The sequence below is a fragment of the Schistocerca cancellata genome, chromosome 9 (genome assembly GCF_023864275.1).
Source record: "Schistocerca cancellata isolate TAMUIC-IGC-003103 chromosome 9, iqSchCanc2.1, whole genome shotgun sequence".
NCBI lineage: Eukaryota > Metazoa > Arthropoda > Insecta > Orthoptera > Acrididae > Schistocerca > Schistocerca cancellata.
In genome coordinates, this window is record NC_064634.1 from 332,142,110 (window position 1) to 332,165,926 (window position 23,817).

At 42.0% G+C, this 23,817-nt stretch overlaps 1 protein-coding gene across 2 annotated transcripts in view; it reads left to right on the top strand.

Moving 5' to 3' along the window:
* The window catches only part of LOC126100408 (scavenger receptor class B member 1-like), a 276,724-nt gene that overhangs the window by 150,787 nt on the left and 102,120 nt on the right, over nucleotides 1-23,817 (top strand). The window contains exons 2-3 of one of the 2 annotated variants that reach the window (XM_049911001.1): nucleotides 22,165-22,424; nucleotides 22,544-22,810. In XM_049911001.1, the coding sequence (XP_049766958.1) occupies nucleotides 22,603-22,810 (208 nt within the window). In that variant the 5' untranslated portion in view covers nucleotides 22,165-22,424; nucleotides 22,544-22,602. The remainder of the gene's footprint in view (nucleotides 1-22,164; nucleotides 22,425-22,543; nucleotides 22,811-23,817) is intronic. The other variant, XM_049911002.1, reaches the window with a different exon arrangement.

The window sequence follows — 23,817 nt, forward strand, 5'->3', positions numbered from 1 at the left end:
TAGGAAGCAATTCCTAAACGTCTAAGTTAGTAAACTGTTTGCGTGCCACTGTCGTTAATGTATACCTAGCATGGTAAAATGGTGCAGAAGTATGCTGACAGATTAAAACTTTCTGACGGTTTGAGACTCGAACGCGAGACCTTTGACTTTCGCGAGCAAGTGCTCTACCATTGTCTTCTTTTTTTTATTATCAGAGTGACTTGGTACTATCATGAAACTTCAGTAGACCATAGTCAGATCATCACGTAATATAAGATGCAAATGGGAGAACAAGTGAATTGTGATAACATAACAATTTCAAAAGAAAAAAAACCGAGTACATAGCCAAAAAACCACCATCAAGCGCTCATGATATGTACAACACTGACCATTAAAATTGCTACACCACGAAGATGACGTCCTACAGACGCGAAATGTAACCGACAGGGAGAAGTTGCTGTTATTAGCTTTTCAGAGCATTCACACAAGGTTGGCGCCGGTGGCGACACCTACAACGTGCTGACACGAGGAAAGTTTCCAACCGATTTCTCATACAAATGGCTCTGAGCACAATGAGACTTAACTTCTGAGGTCATCAGTCGCCTAGAACTTAGAACTAATTAAACCTAACTAACCTAAGGACATCACACACATCCATGCCCGAGGCAGGATTCGAACCTGCGACCGTAGCGGTCGCTCGGCTCCAGACTGTAGCGCCTAGAACCGCACGGCAACTCCGGCCGGCGATTTCTTATACACAAACAGCAGATGACCGGCGTTGCTGGTGAAACGTTGTTGTGATGACTCGTGTAAGGACGAGAAATGCGTACCATCACGTTTCCGACTTTGATAAAGGTCGGATTGTACCCTATCGCGATTGCGGTTTATTGTATCGCGACATTGTTGCTCGCGTTGGTCGAGATCCAATGACTGTTAGCAGAATATGGAATCGGTGGGTTCAGGAGGGTAATAGGAAACTCCGTGCTGGATCCCAACGGCCTTGTATTACTAGTAGTCGAGATGACAGGCATCTTATCCGCATGGCTGTAACGGATCGTGCAGCCTCGTCTCGATCCCTGAGTCAACAGATGGGGACGCTTGCAAGACAGCAACCATCTGCACGAACAGTTCGACGACGTTTGCAGCAGCATGAACTATCATCTCGGAGACCATGGCTGCGGATACCCTTGACGTTGCATAACAGAAAGGAGCGCCTGCGATGGTGTACTCAACGACGAACCTGGGTGTACGAATGGTAAAATGTCATTTTTTCGGATGAATCCAGGTTATGTTTACAGCATCAAAATGTGTTGCATCCGTGTTTGGCGACATCGTGGTGAACGCACATTTGAAGCGTGTATTCGTCATCGCCATACTGGCGTATCACCCGGCGTGTGGTATGGGGTGCCATTGTTTTCACGTCTCGGTCACATCTTGTTCACATTGACGGCACTTTGAAGAGCGGACGTTACATTTCAGATGTGTTACGACCTGTGGCTCTACCCTTCTTTCGATCCCTACGAAACTCTACATTTCAGCAGGATAATGCACGATCGCATATTGCAGGTCCTGTAAGGGCCTTTCTGGATACAGAAAATGTTCGACTGCTGCCCTGGCCAGCACATTCTCCAGATCTCTCACCAATTGAAAATGTCTGGTCAATGGTGGCCGAGCAACTGGCTCGTCACAGTACGCCAGCCACTACTCTTGATGAACTGTGGTATCGTGTTGATGCTGCATGCGAAGCTGTACCTGTACACGCCATCCACGCTCAGTCTGACTCAATGCCCAGGCGTATCAAAGCCGTTATTACGGCCAGAGGTGGTTGTTCTGGGTACTGATTTCTCAGGATCTATGCATCGAAATTGCTTGAAAATATAATCACATTTCATATATTTGTCCAATGAATACGTTTATCATCTGCATTTCCTCTTGGTGTAGCAATTTTAATGGCCAGTAGTGTATAAACATTTTTATATAATTTTCTATATTTATTTAGTTTTTTCAAATTTTTATGTATTATGTAGAATCTAAAAGCAGTAACACAACGAATCAGATCATATTCTACTTTAGCAAACTAAGAAAAATTTTGATATGATTTCCAGGACTGTATACGCTCATGTGTATATATACTTCATCTTTACACTTTTTACAATAGAACTGAAGCGATACTGTGCCAAAAGACTAAACAAAACGAACAGGTAATCTAGGAGAGAACAAACCGAAGCAAAACAGATGAGAAACATTCATCATAATGAAAACACCTTGCCGACGGAAAAGAAGTGTCAACATGTTGGGAAGAGGTCTCAATATCGAGGCATTCGCAAGCATGTCCAATAGGCCGTCATCATATATTGCAGTAACCACATAACGGTATGGGTTTTCGACCGTGGAAAGAAGGAAGAATCCGGTCACAATATGACGTCCGTAGTGTATAAAGTCTCAGAAGATCGAGCAAGATAGAACAGTTGCGTCCTAATCCAAGACCAATTTGCCATATGACCTACACAAGTAAAGCGATGTCGTATCGTATCCGTAGACTTACAACGACTACATAAGTCCGAGTCGCTAAACCCAATCGCTCGCTCGTTGGAATCAAGTTACTTACTACCTTATACCAAGTGAACGCTACGTGCATTGGCAATATCAGAAGACTGATATTGCACCAAACTATCGCCCAGTTTTTTTACGGTGATCCTCTTTCAACGAGGAACGGGGTTCGGGCAAGGGACTGCTTTACAACGACTCTGTAGGAATTTCATTGTGAGGACGGGTCTCCATAAAATCTCAGCCCCTAAATAGGTCACCGCAAGATAGAAGTCACGAATGTGTCTTAACTTGTAATTTATGCGACCAGCATCCATAGGAGGTTCAAGACTAGCAGGACAGACATAGAGAAATAAACAAGACGTGAATCTGTGAGTTTCTCGAGTTATCATCAAAACAGTACATTACACAAGTAGGAACTGCATCTTCCTAAGTATGTCAGCGAAGCCCAACCCCCCCCCCCCCCCCCCAAAGGAACGAGGCTTTTGTAATCACGTCATACCGTAAGCAAAAGGTATGTCTTTTCCACAAGAAACGACCAGACAGTTGCTGTAGTTTCTTCGTCATCATCGAGGTAAGCGGATAAACTTGGGCCGCGTAATAAGCTTTGCATGAAACATATGTATCCAGTATTCGGACTTTCTGGAGCAGAATAAGAGAACTCCTTTCATGTTCTAGTATCGCTCCCTGAATTTTTTTCTTAAGAGACTTCCAGTTGAGCGTCGCCATTTTGATGGACAACGATCAATGATGATGCCGAGAGACGTTTGTCTATCCACCACAGTAGCCCATGGAACAACTGCGTCATCAAAACCACGCAAAGTAAGAGGCCTGAATTTACCTTCATTAAGTAGTGCACCTGAACTCCGACAACAGTCATCGCTTACAGTATTCAGTCTACGTATCTCCGCAGAATTGCGGAGTAGAACCATCACATAACTAGCGTATGCACGAGCAGCTATAGTCCCTCCGGAAATCGTCCAACCTTTCAGCTGGGATCCCAGCATCCGAAGTAGGGGCTCCAGAGACAAACATACGTATTGACAGCGGGCTTCCTTGAGGCACTCCCAGACGGATATTAATCGGGGGCGTCAGTTGGCCATTAGCAACCACAGAAGCTGAAGTACTCGTAAGCCGATTTGAGAGCACTTACCGTGTGTCAACAACAAAACCAACTGTCTCCAGAATCCGAAGCAAGAAGTCGTGATGAAGACGATCATATGCCTTATCAAAGTCTAGGAAAGCAAGGACACGAGGGACGGACGTTACAGAAGCAACCGAAACCACGTCACGATAGTCGACGATAGGAGTAAGAGTGGTACGACCAGGTATGCAGGTTTGATGTTTGGCAACAATAATCTCCATCTGAGCCGACATCCTTCTATTAACTGCCCTCGTCACAGTCTTATAATCAAAGTTTAACAAAGTAATGGGGTGAAAGCTATCAGGGGCAGCCGGTCTAGGGCGCTTTGAGATTGAAATAATTTTTCCCACTTTGAACGAGGTCGGCACTCCTCTACTCTGTAACACTTCATTCAAAAGAGAAGTAGAAACAGCGGCCAAAAGCGCAAGTAAAATTCCTTGGGAAGTCCATCTAGACCCGGGGATTTTTGAGAAGCTGATCCTACAATAAGTTTGTAAACTCCCTCAGGCTAAAATGCAACTTAGAGCGTTATATTATGTTCAGGTGCAATTGTCGTATTCAAGATGCTGACTAGTGGGCCGTAAGGCTTTGGGCTGGACTCATCGATGTCGTAGATGTCTACATAGCAATGGTGTAAGCCATGCACTGCATCAGCTTGCTCCGATACGATAGGTCCATTATTTGACGTAAGAGAGCGAATATAAGGGCGTCGACGACGGGTCTGAAGCCGAAGCAAATGTTATAAGGAAATTAGTTTTTCCGTCACCAGTGATCGTGGCTTGGATCGCATTTTCAACCCTTCCATTTGTATTTTTTTCAAGGTCAACAATTTTGCCTTTAAACGCCTAACATCCGCAATTCGCAGAGGGGTGTGATCCGCAGCGTCATAAAGTTCATGCAGAATAGTATAGTAATATTCGTAAGTTCTCCGAAAGTATCGCGCTTGGGCAGCACAGAAAAGTATCAAAGTTTGCCTGAGTCTCGTTTTGCCAGCTGTGTCCAGCAGTCAAGTGTGGAAGAGTACTGCCCAGTGGGCCGTAGAGTACGCTCCCACACGGCTCGCATCACGGCATCGAGAGGGGGTTCAGCTAGGTGAGCGACGTTTAACATCCACGGAGTGCGAAACAATTTGACAGGTTGACGTTATAGATTGAGGGTTGTAGTCACAGCACAGTGATGCGTAAAGAAATCTGGGACTTCAACATTAAGAATGCAAATCGCGCAGGCAGTCTGATGAGTAAAATCTATCTAACCGTCTACTAGAAATCGCAGTAAAGTTAGTAAAATTAACTGACGTCGAGTGTATACCTACCCAGACGTCTTGCAGGCGTAAGGAGCGGACAAACTCATTTAATTCGCGACAGAAATTTCTAAGTTGATCTGCAGGACGCAACAGAATACCCGGAGGACTCTTATGCGATAGCTAAACAATATCCTTCTTTATAAAAACGCGAATGATCCACCGCGTGACTAGTGCCAGAAGGAGCATATAAAAGAACCAAGGTAAGACTAAAGAGCTGACAATATGCCCATGCCAGAATCCAACATTTCAACCTCAGCCATTTGAATGTCTTCGCGAAAGAGTTAGGCGGTCCCCGTAGAATATTCGGGTGCTACATTAAAGATGACACGAAACCCAGGTAACAATAAATGCCTAAATAGCACCTACTGTAAGAAGACTATGACCGCACAAGAATCATAAATGAACTGACGCAGCGAAGCCAATCGCAATTCTGATTCCACACGATTCACGTTCAAGGAAAGGAACGTGTAGGCTGTACAGGGATGTACGGAATGTCCGAGTAGAATTAGATAGACAGCTGAGAGTCAAGGTCCATTGCGGAACCCACAGACGAATCAGACATCGGGGGACCAGAATCCCTGTCATCGCAACCTTTTCTCTTACATTTCCTACGTGCCACCTCACGGTGAGGTATTATACGGTGTTTCTGTCGGCCACGTAGAATGGCGCCCCTGCAGATGAAGGTGTGTGTGTGTGGGGGGGGGGGGGGGGGTATAGGGATAGCTTCTTGATCCTCAAAACTATGGTCATGTAATGTAGTTTCTGTCGCTAAAGCGGAAGCATTCTGTGGAATTTCCAATGCAATAGATAATACTTGGTCGCTAATTTTAATCTCTTCGGGAGTTGCTGTAGTCGGAAATGCAGGAAACCGCCGGCGGCTGAAGAAGAAGGAGCAGGAGGACATTGCATCGTCTGTATCGGAGGACACAAAGACGAAGGGGGAGGGAGGGGGAGACTCCGCTCCCTCTCCACACACAGGCAGCTCAGGAGTCACTTCGCGAGCAGAAGGGTTGCTGAGATAACTTCTTCGCCACTCACAATACCACGGACGGGAGGTATTGTATCGTGAGCTGGGGACACAATCAACGCGAAGGAGGCTGGCGCAGAAGGCACAGCCAATTCCTCGCTATCACCATCCTGACTCCGATGTCACTTGTTTGTCGCCATTATAAGTTCTATTCTCGGGCCAATTGGATTCCGAACCTGTCGTGGAGGTAAAGGCGGAAATTCGTTGACACGATTGTCAGAACTGACTGTCTGTTCTTTATAATCCGAAGCATAAGTGGGTCCAACGTAGGGAGTGGAAGGAACAAGATCACCAACGCTGCAATAAAGACGACTTAATACAAAAACCCTCCGCGGACGATTAGACCGAACGCGTCCACTTTCATTTCATAGGAAGAAGGTTCCCTCTTGACCAGTATACATGACACGGACACGGTAACCACACACTTGTAAATGTGATGGAATATTGCGTTTGACATGCATTTCCACGGAACGAATTCCACTACAACACTGTAATCTGTGTTGAGTAGACCAGCGTTCACGACGGACGTTTTTCACGTTACCTTAAGGCGTCAATATGTCCTTTAGAAGTTGTCATCAAATTTCGGCGGGCGGTTGAAGACACGAACATTGGTATATTCGATTTCAGCATCTGCGAGTGACACAATACTAACGGAATTATGGCGATTGTTGAAGGGATTTGAGAATTATGTCGCGACAATAATCTTTCAACGTGAAGGGGATCCATAAATTTCAAGTAAAACACGTACTCGCCTGCGTCAAAGTAAGCGGTGTGGACCTGATCAGAGTTCACATTAATTGTATCGACAAGGCAATCGTGGGTTTCTAGAGACCCAGACTGCACGTGTAGCTCCATTTTATCGAAAGTAAAACTCACAGTCCCTTTTCGTGGAATATACGTGAAACCATGGTAGCCATAGTGGAGCGGTCGACGAACATAAACAGTAAGGCGGAGCGGAGGCGGTACGACTCACTCGGCAGGCAGAACAACACTGGTTGAACACTTGCCCGAAAGGCAAAGGGCCCGAGTTAGAGTCTCGGTCCAGCACACAGTTTTAATCTGCCAGGAAGTTTCAGAAAAATCCACACAAGCGACGCTGTGGCAAGTAAAATAAAGAACCTTCCCGCTCGGTGCTCGAAGAGCGACTAGCATCTGAGCTACCCAAGCGCGAATCACGAACCCACCTCACAGCCTCAGTTGCGGCAGCACCTCGTCTCTCCTTTCTACCAGAGTGCTAGTTCTGTCAGGGTTGCAGGAGCGCTTCTGTGAAGTTTGGAACGTAGGAGACGACGTACTGTCGGAATTAAAGCTGTATGAACGGGTCGCAAGTCATGCTAGGGTAGCTCGTTCGTAGAGCACTTCCCCGCAAAAGGGAAAGGTCCTCAGTTCTGGTTAGGCACACAGTTTTAATCTGCCCAGACGTTTCATATCAGCGCACACCCCACTGCAGGATGAAAATTTCATTCTGGAAACGTCCACAGGCTGTGGCTAAGCCATGTCTCCGCTGGTTCTACAAGGTCTGCAGGAGAGCTGCTGTGAAGTTCGGAAGGTAGGGATTACAGCTGTGAGGACGGGTCGTGGATTGTGCCTGGGTAGATCGTTGCCAGAGGACTTTCCTACGAAATGCGAAGTTCCCGAGTTCGAGTCTCGGTCCGGCACACAGTTCTAATCTACCAGGAGGTTTCAAATCGGCACACACAGTCCGCTGCAGAGCGAAAATTCCATTCCCAAAATGATGCTGTCCGAAAACACTGCGGAGGCGAGAATGTTGTAGACGACACGGATGAACGACAGTTGCGGAAATGTGTACGGGATAACAGACGTGGAGCTGTTGAGCAAATGAACCAAGGGACCACCAACAATGTCTTCTCAAGGACCGTTCAGCGGAAACTGGCTGCGCCCGGTTCATGCACCCATCCTAACTGCTGTTCGTCAGCGCCGAAGGCTGAAATTTGCATACCATTACCATAACTGGATGTCGGTCCACTGAGTGGCGATGTGTGACCGTGGGTGAATCACGTTCTATGCTCCATCGGACACGCATGGCTGTTGGCGCCTGAAAGCTACGTATCCAGAACAGAGGAGGGAGCGTTATGGCCTCGCCAATGTTTTAGAGACATTCCCTGGGTGATGTAGTAATTCTTGAAGACACAGTGCATCAACAGAAGTATGCATCTCTACTCTGGGACTATGTATATCCATTCATGTAGTTTGTTTGTTCTCGGCATTAAGGTTTGTTTGTCCTCGGAACGAAGGCATCTACTAGAAGGACAATGCAGCGTGTCAGAATGCCGGCAGTGTATGTGCGTGGTTCGACAAGCATGAGAATGAGTTAACCGTACTCCTCTGATGTTCAAGCACGCCGGAATCGAACTCAATAATCGAACATCTGTAGAACCATCTCGAACTGGCTGTTCGCGTCGTCGATCTTCAGCCGAGGAACCTAGCGCAGCTGGCCATAACACTAGTCGACATGGTTGTACGTCCTGTCGGTATATTCCAGAACTTCTTCCTGCACGTCTTATTAATGGTTATTACGCTTTGGGCAGGTGGTTACATTAATGTGACTGGGCAGTGAATAAGTCCGAAAGCTTGGTTTGTACCGTAATCCATGCGACATGTCTTACAAGGTGCGAGGAGAGACGTAAGGAACATCAGCGACATACCCGATTAAAGCAACACAGCTTCGAATGTAATCGTAAAATGAAATACGCATGAGGCCAGTATCGCGGGGCAAGAGCCAAGTTTTTATGACATCGTAATTAAGAAGTCTATAGACTGTAAGACGTCAGAAAACATAATAAACAGGGACAGAGGTTTGAATGTAAATATAATTTTGGGACCGGCAGTCAATTAATTAGCACGTCGCCGCCAATTAAATCCACTAGAACTGAGAATGAGAGAATGTGCGGTTCACGGAATATCAATGAGGAGTCGGAATAACAAGCATCACAGCGCGTCAGGAGTCGAACTCGCCTAAATGTAGTGCCGCGCACTACCATTAATTTGCAGTTTGGTTGGAGTTCAGACAGCAAATTAACATAACAGCTCAACTAGCAGACGACTGGGTCTGTCCTCAAAATGTTGTGCACAAAAGAGAAACAACAACTCGGCTTAACATCCAGAAGAACACTTAATTAAGCAGAGAAAATTGTTGCATTTTTTTTTTTTTTTTTTTGCGTTTCCTACCACCAGTTCGACTTTAAATTAGTCTGCGCTCTGAGATATAGAGTGGATATGACTGCTTACGCTGCTTATTCGTCAATCGTGGAGTAATAAAATAATGGTATGCGCCCCTTTACGTTAAATACGTTGCATTTGTTTATGGTGAGGGCCAACTGCGAATCGGTTCGCCAAGTATCGATGCTGAGTCGGTCTTCTAGCATTCCGCTACCATTTTGTAGCAACCCACTCTTTGTTTACAACAGCAGTGTGCATCAAATGCTAACAGCCTCCTGTGTCATACACTAGGCCATATGCGCATATCGTTTCCTTCGATGCTGTTAATTATATTAGCTAGTTGTACCCAGTAAAAGGTGGAAAGGGACAGTGACTACTATGTATATGTGATTATAGCATGGAGGCTTGAGCACAACCTCGGTATATAAAGGAATTGTGATGCCTGTCGATGTGATCTGGGATGTTGCCCTAGCCTGCGATTGAGTTTTAGCAACTAGGGCGAAAAGGCTTTGGCAAATCTGACGGCACCGACAAGCGTAGGGATCTTTTATACTACTGTGTATTCCAACAGGCATAACTTGGCCGTTGAATAACGCTGGGAACTCCACGAAGCTGTTCAAGCTACTGTTGTGCATAGGGATGTTTCGGTGCCAGAGAATCGTAGCGAAATGCAAAAAGACCCGCAAAGAATTAATGGTTGGTGCAGCGACTGGCAGTTCACTCTACATCAAACAAGATTTCCTCTTCTACGAGTCCAGGATTAGGCCTTATGGCCTGTTAAAGCCTCGCCATCTTTTCCTCAGCGCTCCCACGTTACTTCTTTCAGTGGCATCGTATTCCATCGTTTGTCGAGCGGTTCTCTGAGGTGACATAAGCAACACATGTTTTTCACAATCCTGCTTTCGTTGAATTACTTTTTAGTTAATGGCTGTACTCATATTCATTTTGTTATTTCTTCACTTTTTTCTCTTTCCTGCAGCGTTTTATTGATCTAAGAAACTATACTTCTGACATTTCAGCTTCTCTTAGGTCTTCCAACCTTGTCGTCCAACTTCCTGCTCTATATGTCACCTTGAGCATTGCCATTACTTAATAAAGTATCATTCGGGTTTCTCTTCTCGTTCTACGTTTTGATATTATTCTTCGTGTGTCACACTTCTCTTGACAGGTTTTCATTTTCTTATTTACGTTCTTCTCTTCTTCGAAAGTTATGTCACATCCTTGATACTGCAAATGGAACGGTCTATTATTATGTGACAGATGATTATCTTAATTCTTATGTGATATTCTCCTAAAAAAGGCCATAGTTTCTGTTTTCCTCATTGTTGTTGATATCTTCAGGTTATATTGTTGTTGTTCAGGGTAATTTATTTGTTTCATGCAATGCTTTTTGTAATTGCGTTTCACTTTTCCGTATGATTATCTAGCAGTTGCAGAAAATCTATCTCTTCTAGTCCTATAACTTGAGATACTCTTTCTTTCATCCATTCGCTAACCAGGTTTTCAGCGTTGAACTGGGATTTTTATTTACTATTATGTAAACTAAAATTGTTCTCATTTATAGTTCAGTCTGAGTTGCATATTTTTAATTAAATGACATGTTTCGATAACTCTGGATGATCTTCATATTTAAACCAAAGTACAACTAAATATGTATGGACCAATATTTTAAAATAAGTAGAAATGTTGAAATGTGTGTGAATTCCTAAGGGATAAAACTGCTGAGGTCATCGGTCCATAGACTTTCACACTACTTAAACTAACTTATGCTAAGAACAACACACACACAGCCATGCTCGAGGGAGGACTCGAACCTCCGGTGGGAGAGGCCGCGCAATCCGTGACGTGGTGCTTCAAACAGCGCGGCCACTCTGCGCGAGAAAATAAATAGAGAAATTAATTGTACAAACATTTAGAATTCATCTAAGTAGTTGTGTAGGCAACCTGCCTTGTCTATCCAGAACCACATGTTCCGAGTACAGTGTTTTGCAAGTGCAGGAAATGTTTTTAATAGATGTCTGGTGGAGGTAGGGGAAAGAGGAGGAAGAAAGAGAAAAAAGAATGAGGTGAATGGTTGCTGGGAGCAGGAATGATGATGGGGATGTCATGAGTTTAAAAAGAGGGGCCTTTCTACAATTATAGAAAGTGTAACTACGTAATAATTCTCGTTAAAATACTAATAACGTAGAACAATGGGTATGTAAAATTTAAACTGCACAAAATAGTAAAATTGTGAAATGGAGCGATGGGGACTGAGAGTGGGGAAAGGATACAAAGGGGAGGGGAGGGGGTAAATGCAGGGATGGTTAGTACCAGCTATGCTATTGGTTTAACGAGAGCGGGTCTTACACTGAAAGTCAATTAAGAAAAAACTCATTCGTTAAAATACTAAAAGTGGAGCTCACTGGATGTGTAAAACTGTAAAAGGGCGAAAAATAGTAAATTATAAAAGTGGAAATATCATAGGTAAAACTGGGCTACTGTCTTAAAATACGAAAAGTGTGAAACTTAACAATTCTTGTTAAGATGTTTATATTATACGCTTAGGACAATGGATGTATAAATAGTAAAGGACACAAAGATCGCAAAATTATAGACGTGAATTATGTAGAGGACCTAGAACTCTATTAAGTGTCACTAACAATTAAAAATCACTGAAAGTATAAAACCGTAAAAAATATTAAACAATAATTACAAAAATGAAACTATATGTAGCACATAAAGTTACAGAAATCAGGGTGTGGTAGTAGTGGGTAACTGCATTTTCTTCTGCTTCATGGCGTTGTATGGCACGCAGTCTTGCAGAGTGTAAGGAAGCCAGTCTGCACGTAGGCGTGCTGCTAGGGCGGTTTGTGAGCCGCTGTCTCTTCTCGAAGAGTGGGACTGTCGATCATACGTGGGCTGCGGCGAGGTGGACGATTGAAAGAGGGCTTCAAAGCTTTTAAAAATTCTCTATAAATAAAATTGTTTTGCTGATGTAACGTGTTGCCAGGCTCTTGCAGACGGTGTGTAAAAATGTCTGTTTCTTCCAACATTGTCAGGAAGTGTCAATTAGGTTCACTGTGCATGACTTCCAAATAAGTATCAGTAATTCCAACAGCGTGCTTACATGTCTGAAAATTTTCATCAAACGGTGTTTTATTATTATTTTGAACTGAAGCGCGCACTTTGAAGCGTATTTCGAATGTTCTGCCTGTTTGACCTAAGTAAGTTTCGGAAAATATGTAATCAATAAGAGATCTGCGGGCTTATGGAGACCACGTGCCACTGTTTCTTTTTAAGCAATGAACTGGTAAGATGTCTTTTGGAATATCGTCAGACAGAACACATCTGAAACAGTTTTGAGTTCGTTCAGGGTTTTCACATACACCTCTGAATAAACGGTTGACATTTTGGCAACACATCCACAAGAATGACACCTTTGTGTCCGAAAAGACCTTTCAGTTAGCTGTCGGCGTTGCGGTGGTCTCCAGTCCGAAGACTGGTTTAAAGCAGCTCTCCAACGCGACTCTATCCTGCGCAATCTTCTTCATCTATGAATAAAAGCTGCATCCTTTTGAACATTCTCAGTGCATTCATCTGTTGATCCTCATCAACAATTTTTACCCCTTATAGTTTCCTGCAGCATCAAACTGGTGAACCTTGGTGTCTCAGAATATATCCTATAAATCGATCCCTTTTTTGTTTAAATTGAGCCACAAATTTCTTTTCTTTCCATATCTGTTAGTTAAGCTGTGTCACAAATTTCCTATCCCTTTTTTTGTTTAAATTGAGCCACAAATTTCCTTTCTTTCCATATCTGTTAGTCAAGCTGTGTCACAAATTTCCTTTCTTTCCAAATCTATTAGTAACGTTGTATCACACATTTCTTTTTTTTTCCAAATCAGTTCAATACCTTCTCATTAGTTACGGAATCTACCCACCTAATCTTCAGCATTCTTCTATAACATTATCTCTCAAAAGCCTCTATTCTCTTCTTCTCTGAACTGTTTATCGTCTACGTTTGATTTCCATACAAGCCTCCACTCCCGACAAGTACCTCCATTTTATCTGCAGTGGCCGGCCATTGTGGCCGAGCGGTTCTAGGCGCTTCAGTCCGGAACCGCACTGCTGCTGCGGTCGCAGTTCCGAATTCTGTCTCGGGCATGGGTGTGTGTGATGTCCTTAGGTTAGTTAGGTTTAAGTAGTTTTAAGTCTAGGGGACTGATGACAGAAGTTAGGTCCCATAGTGCTTCTCCATCGTTACTGATTAACTGGCGATGGGTTCCTTATCAATTCTTGCATTTTCGTCTCCTGCAAAGATGGCATGGTCACATTGTTTTTTTTTATTCACACATTCTTGAGATTCTCTGAAGTACAGATTTGCTTCTTATTTCTTTCTTTTCTCGAGTTCGTAGGTTCCTACTGCTGTTAGATGTCACCTCTTCAGATTTCAGTCTCACTGTGATGTTCCTTCCTTTTACTAGTGGATACAATCTAATAAACGGCCAATAAATATAGAGCCTTTATACCTTGAGGTATATGTATACCCTTACGATCATAAAAACATTTACATCTACATCTCCATCTCCAAGTAACGCTTAAGTGACTGAAAGAGGTTTCTTCGAACCAGATTCACACTATTTCTTTCGTTTCAATCTCCAACCTGGGAAAACTGAACACTTCAATCTTTCTGTAAAAATTCTGATTTTTCTTGTTCTATTACGGAGATCAAACTTCCCTGTGTAGGTTCACATTCAGAGGAGAAAGCTATGATTGAAATTTCGTGAAAAATCTCGCAGGAACGAAGATAACCTTTTTTTAAAAATTGCCATCCTCAACTAGCTTCTCATATCCGTGACACTCTCTCCCTATTTCGTGATAATACAAAACGAGCAACCCTTCTATGGACTTTTCCGATGTCCTCCGTCAATCTTATCTGGCAAAGATACCATACGCCACACCAATAATCTAACAGAGGACGAACAAGGGTAGTTTAGGGAGCCTCTTCAGTAAACCCTGTCATGTGAACTAGCCCTTCCTGTTATAAAATGGTAGCTGCGCATTTTCGGTGAATCAACTACTGAAAATGCTGATGTAGGAACTATCCTTAAAGTGACTAGTCAAAACCTTCTTCTTAGGTTCTAAATTGGAAGTTTACCAATCTTTAATCGTACTTCTATCATCCTACCTGTGGTGACAAGTTTTCTTAGAAAGATTACACACAGGTAGTTAGCATGGAGATACGCGAAGCAAAATAGTTCTTATTTCATCAAAAAGTAAAACTTCGGAGTACAAAAGAAGTCTACTGAAGCTACTTCACACGCAATTAAGTACAAAAGTCACAGAACTGTTATTAGTCACAAACATTGTTGAAATGATCCAAGGCACATTTAGATTGTCTAATGCTCATCGTTGTAAACCAAATTCTCTAATCCGTGTTTGCAACAGACACAACTCAAAAGATTCCAGCGGCTGGTAAGGGAACGGACTAGCTATACCAGCCGAAAGCTATGAGCGAAATTAGCAGAATGCCCGAAAACTGAGCGAGCTTGGGCCTTACAAAGACCCCCTCCAGGATTTTCTGAATCTTGTTAATTTATGAGAGTTTTCAAATTCCATAGGTCAAAAAGTTAATCTTTTATTGTTCATTGATTTTGTCATTATACCTTGTTTCTATATTATTTTTTATAACCTACATTTATTAATGTATACAGTGCTAATTATTCCTACACAATGGGAATCCTGGATTTATAACCATGAGATCTATCTTAAGTATTAAAATTCAGCAATTGCTCATTAATACGGGTGTCAACAGATTCAGAAAAATTAGGTGAAGTTCATCAACAAATCCCGGAAATTTACAGTAATTTACCTATAATCGCCACGGAAATTTTGGACTAAGTGAAATACATAATTAACGATTTCCTGTAAACTAGTTATGTTTACGTTAATGGAAACACTGTACTGAAAAGAGCAAAAGTTTTTTTTTTCTATGGAAGAGGTCTTTCTTTCTGAATTTACCTATTATGAGGTTTCCCTATGGCTAGATGTACGCGTTATTATAACTGCATTAACTTTTGATTACCATTATTTCTGACGAAGCTAATCAGAGAATTTAAACCAGGCACCAAACTGAATGATCTGAATAATACAGTTTTGTGGAGGAAATTTGCTTCTACCATTTTGACGCGATGCATGCTATGTGCTAAATGTTTGAAATTTAACATCGGAATTTCAAAAAAGAAAGTTAGTGATAATAGGAATGCGTACAAAGTAGGAGGGAGGGGGTCAAACTGGTGTGTCACAACTTTCTGCATCATCTAGGAGTTCTGGAAATAAAAAAAGGCATTAGTTTGCCTTCCCCACAACATTATCGATGTGTTAGTTTCCAGTTTAGCTTGTTCGTAGCTATAATTCCTGTGTTATTTATTTGAACTGACAGCGTCTAAATTCGTGTGATTTACCGTACAGACGAAATTTGATACATTTCTTTTCGTACTCGTGTTGGTGATCTCACACTTTTCCCGACTTGGAGACAATAGCCTCATTTCGCACGTCCTATAATCCTACTTCAAAACGATATCTGTGATATGTGTCTGTAATTCATCAGATTACTGCTGTTTGCTTTCTTGCGTATTTGTTTGACTTATGCAGCTTTCAAGCCTTTTGGTATGGATTATGTATGATTGACACGTTTGGGGCTGGAAACGGCCGTCGGCCGTGTTCTGTAAGCGTTTATCTCAAGGTTGTCTTTAATTATTCTTGAGTAATTGCTTGGGCCTTCAACCGACAAGATACTTCAAGTTTTCTTAAGATGTTTTTCTGTTGTACTGTGTCAAGGCTTAAGGTCTCTCTTTTATTATGTAAAGAAAATTATTTTAATTGGACTTTCAGCCTAAGAAGTAACTTGAATTTTCTTTATTATGGCCTGTAGCCGGATTTTGTAAATGCTTGGCTTTTAAGTAATTTCCTTCGCTGATTTGAAATATTATTTCGGCCTATAACCGAGAAGATATTGTAATTTTACTTAAGTAAGGCCTTCAGTCCTCACTCTAAATCCTGGTGTCTTAAAGGCAATCATTTAAACTTATTCTAGAGAAGTTACTTGGGCCCTCAGCCAAGAATTGATCTTTTCTGTTTTAAAGAGAACACTGTGCATTTGTTTCAAGGAATAAAGTTGTGTGTGTTCTTGTATAAGTAACAGTAATTGACCTTGGCCCCTTTCCACAACCTGATACGCTCTGTCCAGCGAAACCAGATTTCAATGAGGATAACATTGGCATAAGCGCAGTCGTCATTCTTTCCGCGCATTATGTGCAGTTGCAACAAGTTTGAGGGGGAAGTAGCACTCTAAATATTCTGTTTCACACAACGTAAGAGATGGATTCTGAAATATAGATGTAGATTTAGACAACGGACGGGTCGTCAGAAATTAACACAGTCTCCTTCTTCTTCCCCTTCTTCTTCTACCTGTTCCGACATCAAAATATCTTCCTCTGCCTTCCCACACTGGTTCTCCCAAAATAATTATATTCCATCGCTCGTCGAGGTATTCTCTGAGGCGACATACGTAGTAAATTCAACTCAATACCTATGAATCACAATTACGAACAACTTAAATTGGGAGGAACACATAGAAAATGTTGTGGGGAAAGCTAACCAAAGACTACGTTTTATTGTCAGAACCCTTAGAAAATGTAAGAAATCTACTAGGGCGACTACCTACACTACGCTTGTCCGACCTCTTTTAGAATACTGCTGCGCCGTGTGGGATCCTTACCAGATGGAACTGACGGAGTACATCGAGAACGCTCAAATAAGGGCAGCACGTTTTGTACTACTGCGAAATATGGGAGAGAGTGTTGCGACGGAGACTTCTCACGAAATTCCAATCACCAACTCTCTCATCCGAATGTGAAAATATTTTATTGACACCGACCTACATAGGGAGAAACGATCTCTACGATAACATAAGGGAAATCAGAGCTCGTACGGAAAGATATAGGTGGTGTTCGTTGTTACAGCGCAGTATTTTTTTTTTTTTTTTTTTGGTCATCAGTCTACTGACTGGTTTGATACGGCCCGCCACGAATTCCTTTCCTGTGCTAACCTCTTCATTTCAGAGTAGCACTTGCAACCTACGTCCCCAATTATTTGCTTGACGTATTCCAATCTCTGTACAGTTTTTGCCCCCTACAGCTCCCTCTAGTACCATGGAAGTCATTCCCTCATGTCTTATCAGATGTCCTATCATCCTGTCCCTCCTCCTTATCAGTGTTTTCCACATATTCCTTTCCTCTCCGATTCTTCGTAGAACCTCCTCATTCCTTACCTTATCAGTCCACCTAATTTTCAACATTAGTTTGTAGCACCACATCTCAAATGCTTCGATTCTCTTCTGTTCCGGTTTTCCCACAGTCCATGTTTCACTACCATACAATGCTGTACTCCAGACGTACGTGCCAGAAATTTCTTCCTCAAATTAAGGCCGGTATTTGATATTAGTAGACTTCTCTTGGCCAGAAATGCCTTTTTTGGCATAGCGAGTCTACTTTTGATGTCCTCCTTGCTCCGTCCGTCATTGGTTATTTTACTGCATAGATAGCAGAATTCCTTAACTTCATTCACTTCGTGACCATCAATCCTGATGTTAAGTTTCTCGTTGTTCTCATTTCTACTACTTCTCATTACCTTCGTCTTTCTCCGATTAACTCTCAAACCATACTGTTTACTCATTAGACTGTTCTTTCCGTTCAGCAGATCATTTACACTCAGGATAGCAATGTCATCAGCGAATCGTGTCATTGATATCCTTTCACCTTGTATTTTAATTCCACTCCTGAACCTTTCTTTTATTTCCATCATTGCTTCCTAGATGTACAGATTGAAGAGTAGGGGTGAAAGGCTACAGCCTTGTCTTACACCCTTCTTAATACGAGCACTTCGTTCTTGATCGTCCACTCATATTATTCCCTCTTGGTTGTTGTACATATTGTATATGACCGGTCTCTCCCTATAGCTTACCCCTACTTTTTTCAAAATCTCGAACAGCTTGCACCATTTTATATTGTCGAACGCTTTTTCCAGGTCGACAAATCCTATGAAAGTGTCTTGATTTTTCTTTAGCCTTGCTTCCATTATTAGCCGTAACGTCAGAATTGCCTCTCTCGTCCCTTTACTTTTCCTAAAGCCAAACTGATCGTCACCTGACGCATTCTCAATTTTCTTTTCCATTCTTCTGTATATTATTCTTGTAAGCAGCTTCGATGCATGAGCTGTTAAGCTGATTGTGCGATAATTCTAGCACTTGTCAGCTCTTGCCGTCTTCGAAACTGTGTGGATGATGCTTTTCCGAAAGTCAGATGGTATATCGCCAGACTCATATATGCTACACACCAACGTGAATAGCCGTTTTGTTGCCACTTCCCCCAATGATTTTAGAAATTCTGATGGAATGTTATCTATCCCTTCTGCCTTATTTGACAGTAAGTCCTCCAAAGCTCTTTTAAATTCCGATTCTAATACTGGATCCCCTATCTCTTCTAAATCGACTCCTGTTTCTTCTTCTATCACATCATCCAAATCTTCACCCTCATAGAGGCTTGAAAAGTGTTCTTTCCACCTATCTGCTCTCTCCTCTGCATTTAACAGTGGAATTCCCATTGCAGTCTTAATGTTACCACCGTTGCTTTTAATGTCACCAAAGGTTGTTTTGACTTTTCTGTATGCTGAGTCTGTCCTTCCGACAATCATATCTTTCTCGATGTCTTCACATTTTTCGTGCAGCCATTTCGTCTTAGCTTCCCTGCACTTCCTATTTATGTCATTCCTCAGCGACTTGTATTTCTGTATTTCTGATTTACCCGGAACATGTTTGTACTTCCTCCTTTCATCAATCAACTGAAGTATTTCTTCTGTTACCCATGGTTTCTTCGCAGCTACCTTCTTTGTACCTATGTTTTCCTTTCCAACTTCTGTGATGGCCCTTTTTAGAGATGTCTATTCCTCTTCAACTGTACTGCCTACTGCGCTGTTCCTTATTGCTGTATCTATAGCGTTAGAGAACTTCAAACGTATCTCGTCATTCCTTAGTACTTCCGTATCCCACTTCTTTGCGTATTGATTCTTCCTGACTAATGTCTTGAACTTCATCCTACTCTTCATCACTACTAGATTGTGATCCGAGTCTATATCTGCTCCTGGGTACGCCTTACAGTCCAGTATCTGATTTCGGAATCTCTGTCTGACCATGATGTAATCTAATTGAAATCTTCCCGTATCTCCCGGCCTTTTCCAAGTATACCTCCTCCTCTTGTGATTCTTGAACAGGGTATTCGCTATTACTAGCCGAAACTTGTTACAGAACTCAATTTGTCTTTCTCCTCTTTCATTCCTAGTCCCAAGCCCATATTCTCTTGTAACCTTTTCTTCTACTCCTTCCCCTACAACTGCATTCCAGTCGCCCATGACTATTAGATTTTCGTCCCCCTTTACATACTGCATTACCCTTTCAATATCCTCATACACTTTCTCTATCTCTTCATCTTCAGCTTGCGACGTCGGCATGTATACCTGAAATCGGAGCTCGTACGGAAAGATATAGGTGGTGTTCGTTGTTTCTGTGCAGTATACGAGATTGGAATAATAGAGAATTGTGAAGGTGGTTCGATGAACCCTCTGTCAGGCACTTAAATGTGAGTTTCAGAGTATCCATGTAGATGTAGATGTACATTCTCTTTCCAGTCCTACTTACTTTTTCAGTTCTTCGCGATACCCTCAGTCTTGTTGGAATACATTCAGTTAATGGTTGTAAACTCAATTTTTTTCCTTTTTCCCATTTTTTGTCTTGCGTTGCGCACCCTTTGACTGATCTAAGGAGCTTCACTTCTAATGTTTCATGCTGCCTGACGTCTTTTGATCTTAAGGTCCAAGTTCCTGATCCATGTAATACTGTGAGTATTGTCATGACTTTACAGAAATTCATTTGGACTTCTCGTTTTATTGTTTAGTGTTCTCCGTTTCGTGCCATATACATATATTAATAAGAATTAATTTAATTATTTATGTTATCCTCTTCTTCACAAGTTTTCTAACATCCCGAATACTTGAAATGAGACACTTGTTCTACTCGTATATGCTGATGATTGGTTTAGTCCTTATGGGGTATTTTCCTAAAATTTTTATTGTTTTTATTTTTGATACCTTTACGATATAATTCAGACTTACATTGCTTCATTTGTGTATCGCTGTTTATAATTTCTCTTCACTATCCTCTATGATTACCTGGAAATCGTAAGAAGCTTCGTATTTAGAAAATTTCCTGGTGCAGTTCTTACGTCTTGACGTATTCTGTCCATCATCCATTCCATAACCAATTTCTATTCATCTATTTTTGATACGGAACATTGGGCGGTCAGATACTTATCAAAGAAAAATGACTGCTTTTGAAACACGAGGATTTGGTGTGACGGCTGAAGGCCTTACTTAAGTAAAATTACAATATCTTCTCAGATAAAGGGCAAAATAATAGATCAGCTAAGGAAATTCTTTAAAAACCAAGCATTTACAAATTCCCGCTAAAGGCCATATTAAGGAAAATTCAAGTTAATTCTTCGGCTGAAAGCCCAACAAAAAATTTTCTTTACATAATAGAAGAGAGACCTTAAAGATAAGCCTTTACACAGTACAACAGAGAAACTGAAGACACTTTGATGGAACAGCCTTCAGTTTTCATAAGTTATAACTTTATTTATACGGCCAGTTTTACCACCACGTTAATGCCTTCTTCGGGCCCTTGCGCACTCCTTGTATAGAGACTCAGATGCATCGATGCATGCATAACCATAGCCTGGATTCCGTGAAATTTTTATGGTGTGTGTACTTCGAAGAGTTGACAAGTCCACAGAAAAGTTCGTGTGGTACCCACAGAGCGCGAGTCATACTTGCGCCTATCCAGTCTTTTAGGTTTCATTTCTGATTTACCACATTCTGCGAACAGTTACTGCACAAAAACATATCCGTCTGGCAATCTATGTCTGTATCTTTCCCGCGTTCGCCATAGAGTTTCGTTCCCGAACGATGTGGCCTAGCAGTTAGCCACTATCCGCGTATGGGAATATCAAGGTTGAAAATACCAGCTGGTCATGAAAATGAAGATTTTGTGTGGTTTTCTTAAATCAGATGAGACAAATATGTGGATGATTCACTTGGAAAGGACAGGGCTGATTTCCTTCACCTGCCTCACCCAACTGGAGCTTCGGCCTTACGGAACCCGTCGTTGGCGTGACGTTACATTCTTGCTTCCTTCGCAGCTCAAGCGCTAGATGGTGCCTCTATGACATTGGAAAAACTTCTTGTCTTCAACAGATTCGTGTTAACAGTTGTCGTCCACCTTTCTAAATCGAAGATTAACAGCTTGTATAATCGGACTGCAGGGCTTCTTGTCTTCTTTAAGTTTTGCTATAGTAACTACAGATGTTACCCTCTTATCGATATCCAAAGTTGGTGCTATCCATCTGTATTATGAAGTTTAATCTAAACGCTTGTTGATGTGTAACATACTTGCGTCTATGTATATAATCTTAGTCAGCCTTCAGTTCAGCCTGCATACTATTATCGCACACATAACAGGTATACCACCATTGGTGGGTTCAATGTACGTGTAAACGTTCTTTACCGTCGTCGAAAGTAGCGTTTAGACTTCCGTTCCTAGCCGATTCTGGAATAGAAGTTTATTACATTTCTCAACAACAGTATTCGCTTTTAATGTACTGCAGTCTTTTTCCGAAAGTACATTACTCTGTAAAGGTAAAGTTTTTACCAAATGTAAAAACATGTTCGAAGCTACCTAGGAAAGAATAATCTATTGAAATTTAAAAGCTTTGCTATCACGAAAATTTTGTCAGTACTTTATGTAGTCGTCTAATTCTTACATTATTTTTAGATTATTCTTGTTACATTGTCTGTGAACATTTCGTTGATGAATTTTTAATCTTGTTTCAGACTGTAGATCTCATTGCGATGAAGATCCTGAGTACTCGATTCAGAGAAAGAAGACAATGATCGATGTTTTCCTAAACTGCAACTGTGAAGCTCCTGTTCGTCATTAAGAGATGTCAGTACACGAATCTGGAAGCCTTTCAAGCATTTCTTATTTTTCCCTGGAGTCCTGCATGAGTTGTGCTACGTGTGCTGTAATGGCGTTGTGGTGCAGCTGATCACTGCTACATAAATATGGCACTTTTGTAGCATATATAGCAGAGGTATTATTTTTAACGTTTAACATAATCTATGAGCATAATTTTGCGTATTTGGTATATGTTATGTGTAGCATTAGTCAGATCTTCAGTATGTTCTGGAAGGAAATCAGTCGTATTTCCAGTTTTTGCAGGGCACAGCGATCCGGTGTGAGAAAATAAAGTTCCACGATTGGAAGGCAACATGGTAGATGAAGAGGGTCAGAGGGCTGCTATGGAGGCAGAAAGTCCGACAGGTGATGGCGACAGAACTGTCGACGATACGGAATGTACACCATGCCTCAACGCCGAGAGACCGAGCGAGCACTTGAGTCCCTTGTCGGTAGGCAACCCACATTCCCTTTCTGCTGCCACTCTAGCCAAGTGCAATTTTGCGGCTACGAAGTACGAAGGTAACTGTCTGCTTATATCTTTTTGATTGAGTTTCAGGAATAATCTGCTAGTACAATAGAATTTTGTTTAAATGAAATGTGGAAGCTGGGGAAACGGGAGAACAATAAACTGCAAGTATCTGGGAGAACTTGATAAATTGGTTTACTAAATACCACATGGTATCCAAAAACGATCGTTATCATGAAGCAGTGTTCATCTGAGAACGTTACTTTGGCCTACTGCTGCTGGTCGGAACCATGATTTATGGCACACCTCTGTTATCTGGCACATTTGTTGGTGATGTTTAAAGAAGGGTCAAATTACCGGAATTCCAAGTGGTCGGTCTATAAACGGCTCTGAGACAGTATAATAGTCAGATGTCCTATGAAAGCCTGTTGAAATTTGTACAGGAGCAGCGAATCTGTTGGTTTGAACTAGATGAATTATGATCTCATTGCATGCGCCTCATACACATTTATGTCTACTATGTGGTAGCTGTTCTTCTCGTATCGGCAGCTATTTGGATCGTGATATCACACGTTCTTCCAATTTTTATTGACATTCTTGTGGCAACACTTTGACCCTCTCACGGCTCTTCCAGAGGCGCAGCGTACAACAGTACTTATGTGAAGCTACTATATTCACATCTAGGAGTGGGTTTCTAATACCCTTCCGGTCACCGAATGTAGATTTTCTTTCGTTTCTACAAATCTCTTGGGTTGCTTTTATCCACTACCATTATCTAATCTGATGCTGCACCACTTAATCTTTAATGGCGTCGACATAGACAAGAGATCAGTTCCGTAATGCCATGTGTTGCCTTACGTGTGGTCCTACAAAATTGTCGGAGCATGTGAATACAGTGTAGTACTCACACTCTTCCCTCAAGAGCACTATGCTGGTTGCTGTAAACTCACTGTCCATAGAAAAAAATTAAGTAATAAGGCATGTAACACATCCAGTGTTGCATAAATCGCCTTTTTTAGAAGGCGTATGTGAATGCGTTATCCCTCACCAACCCATCAAT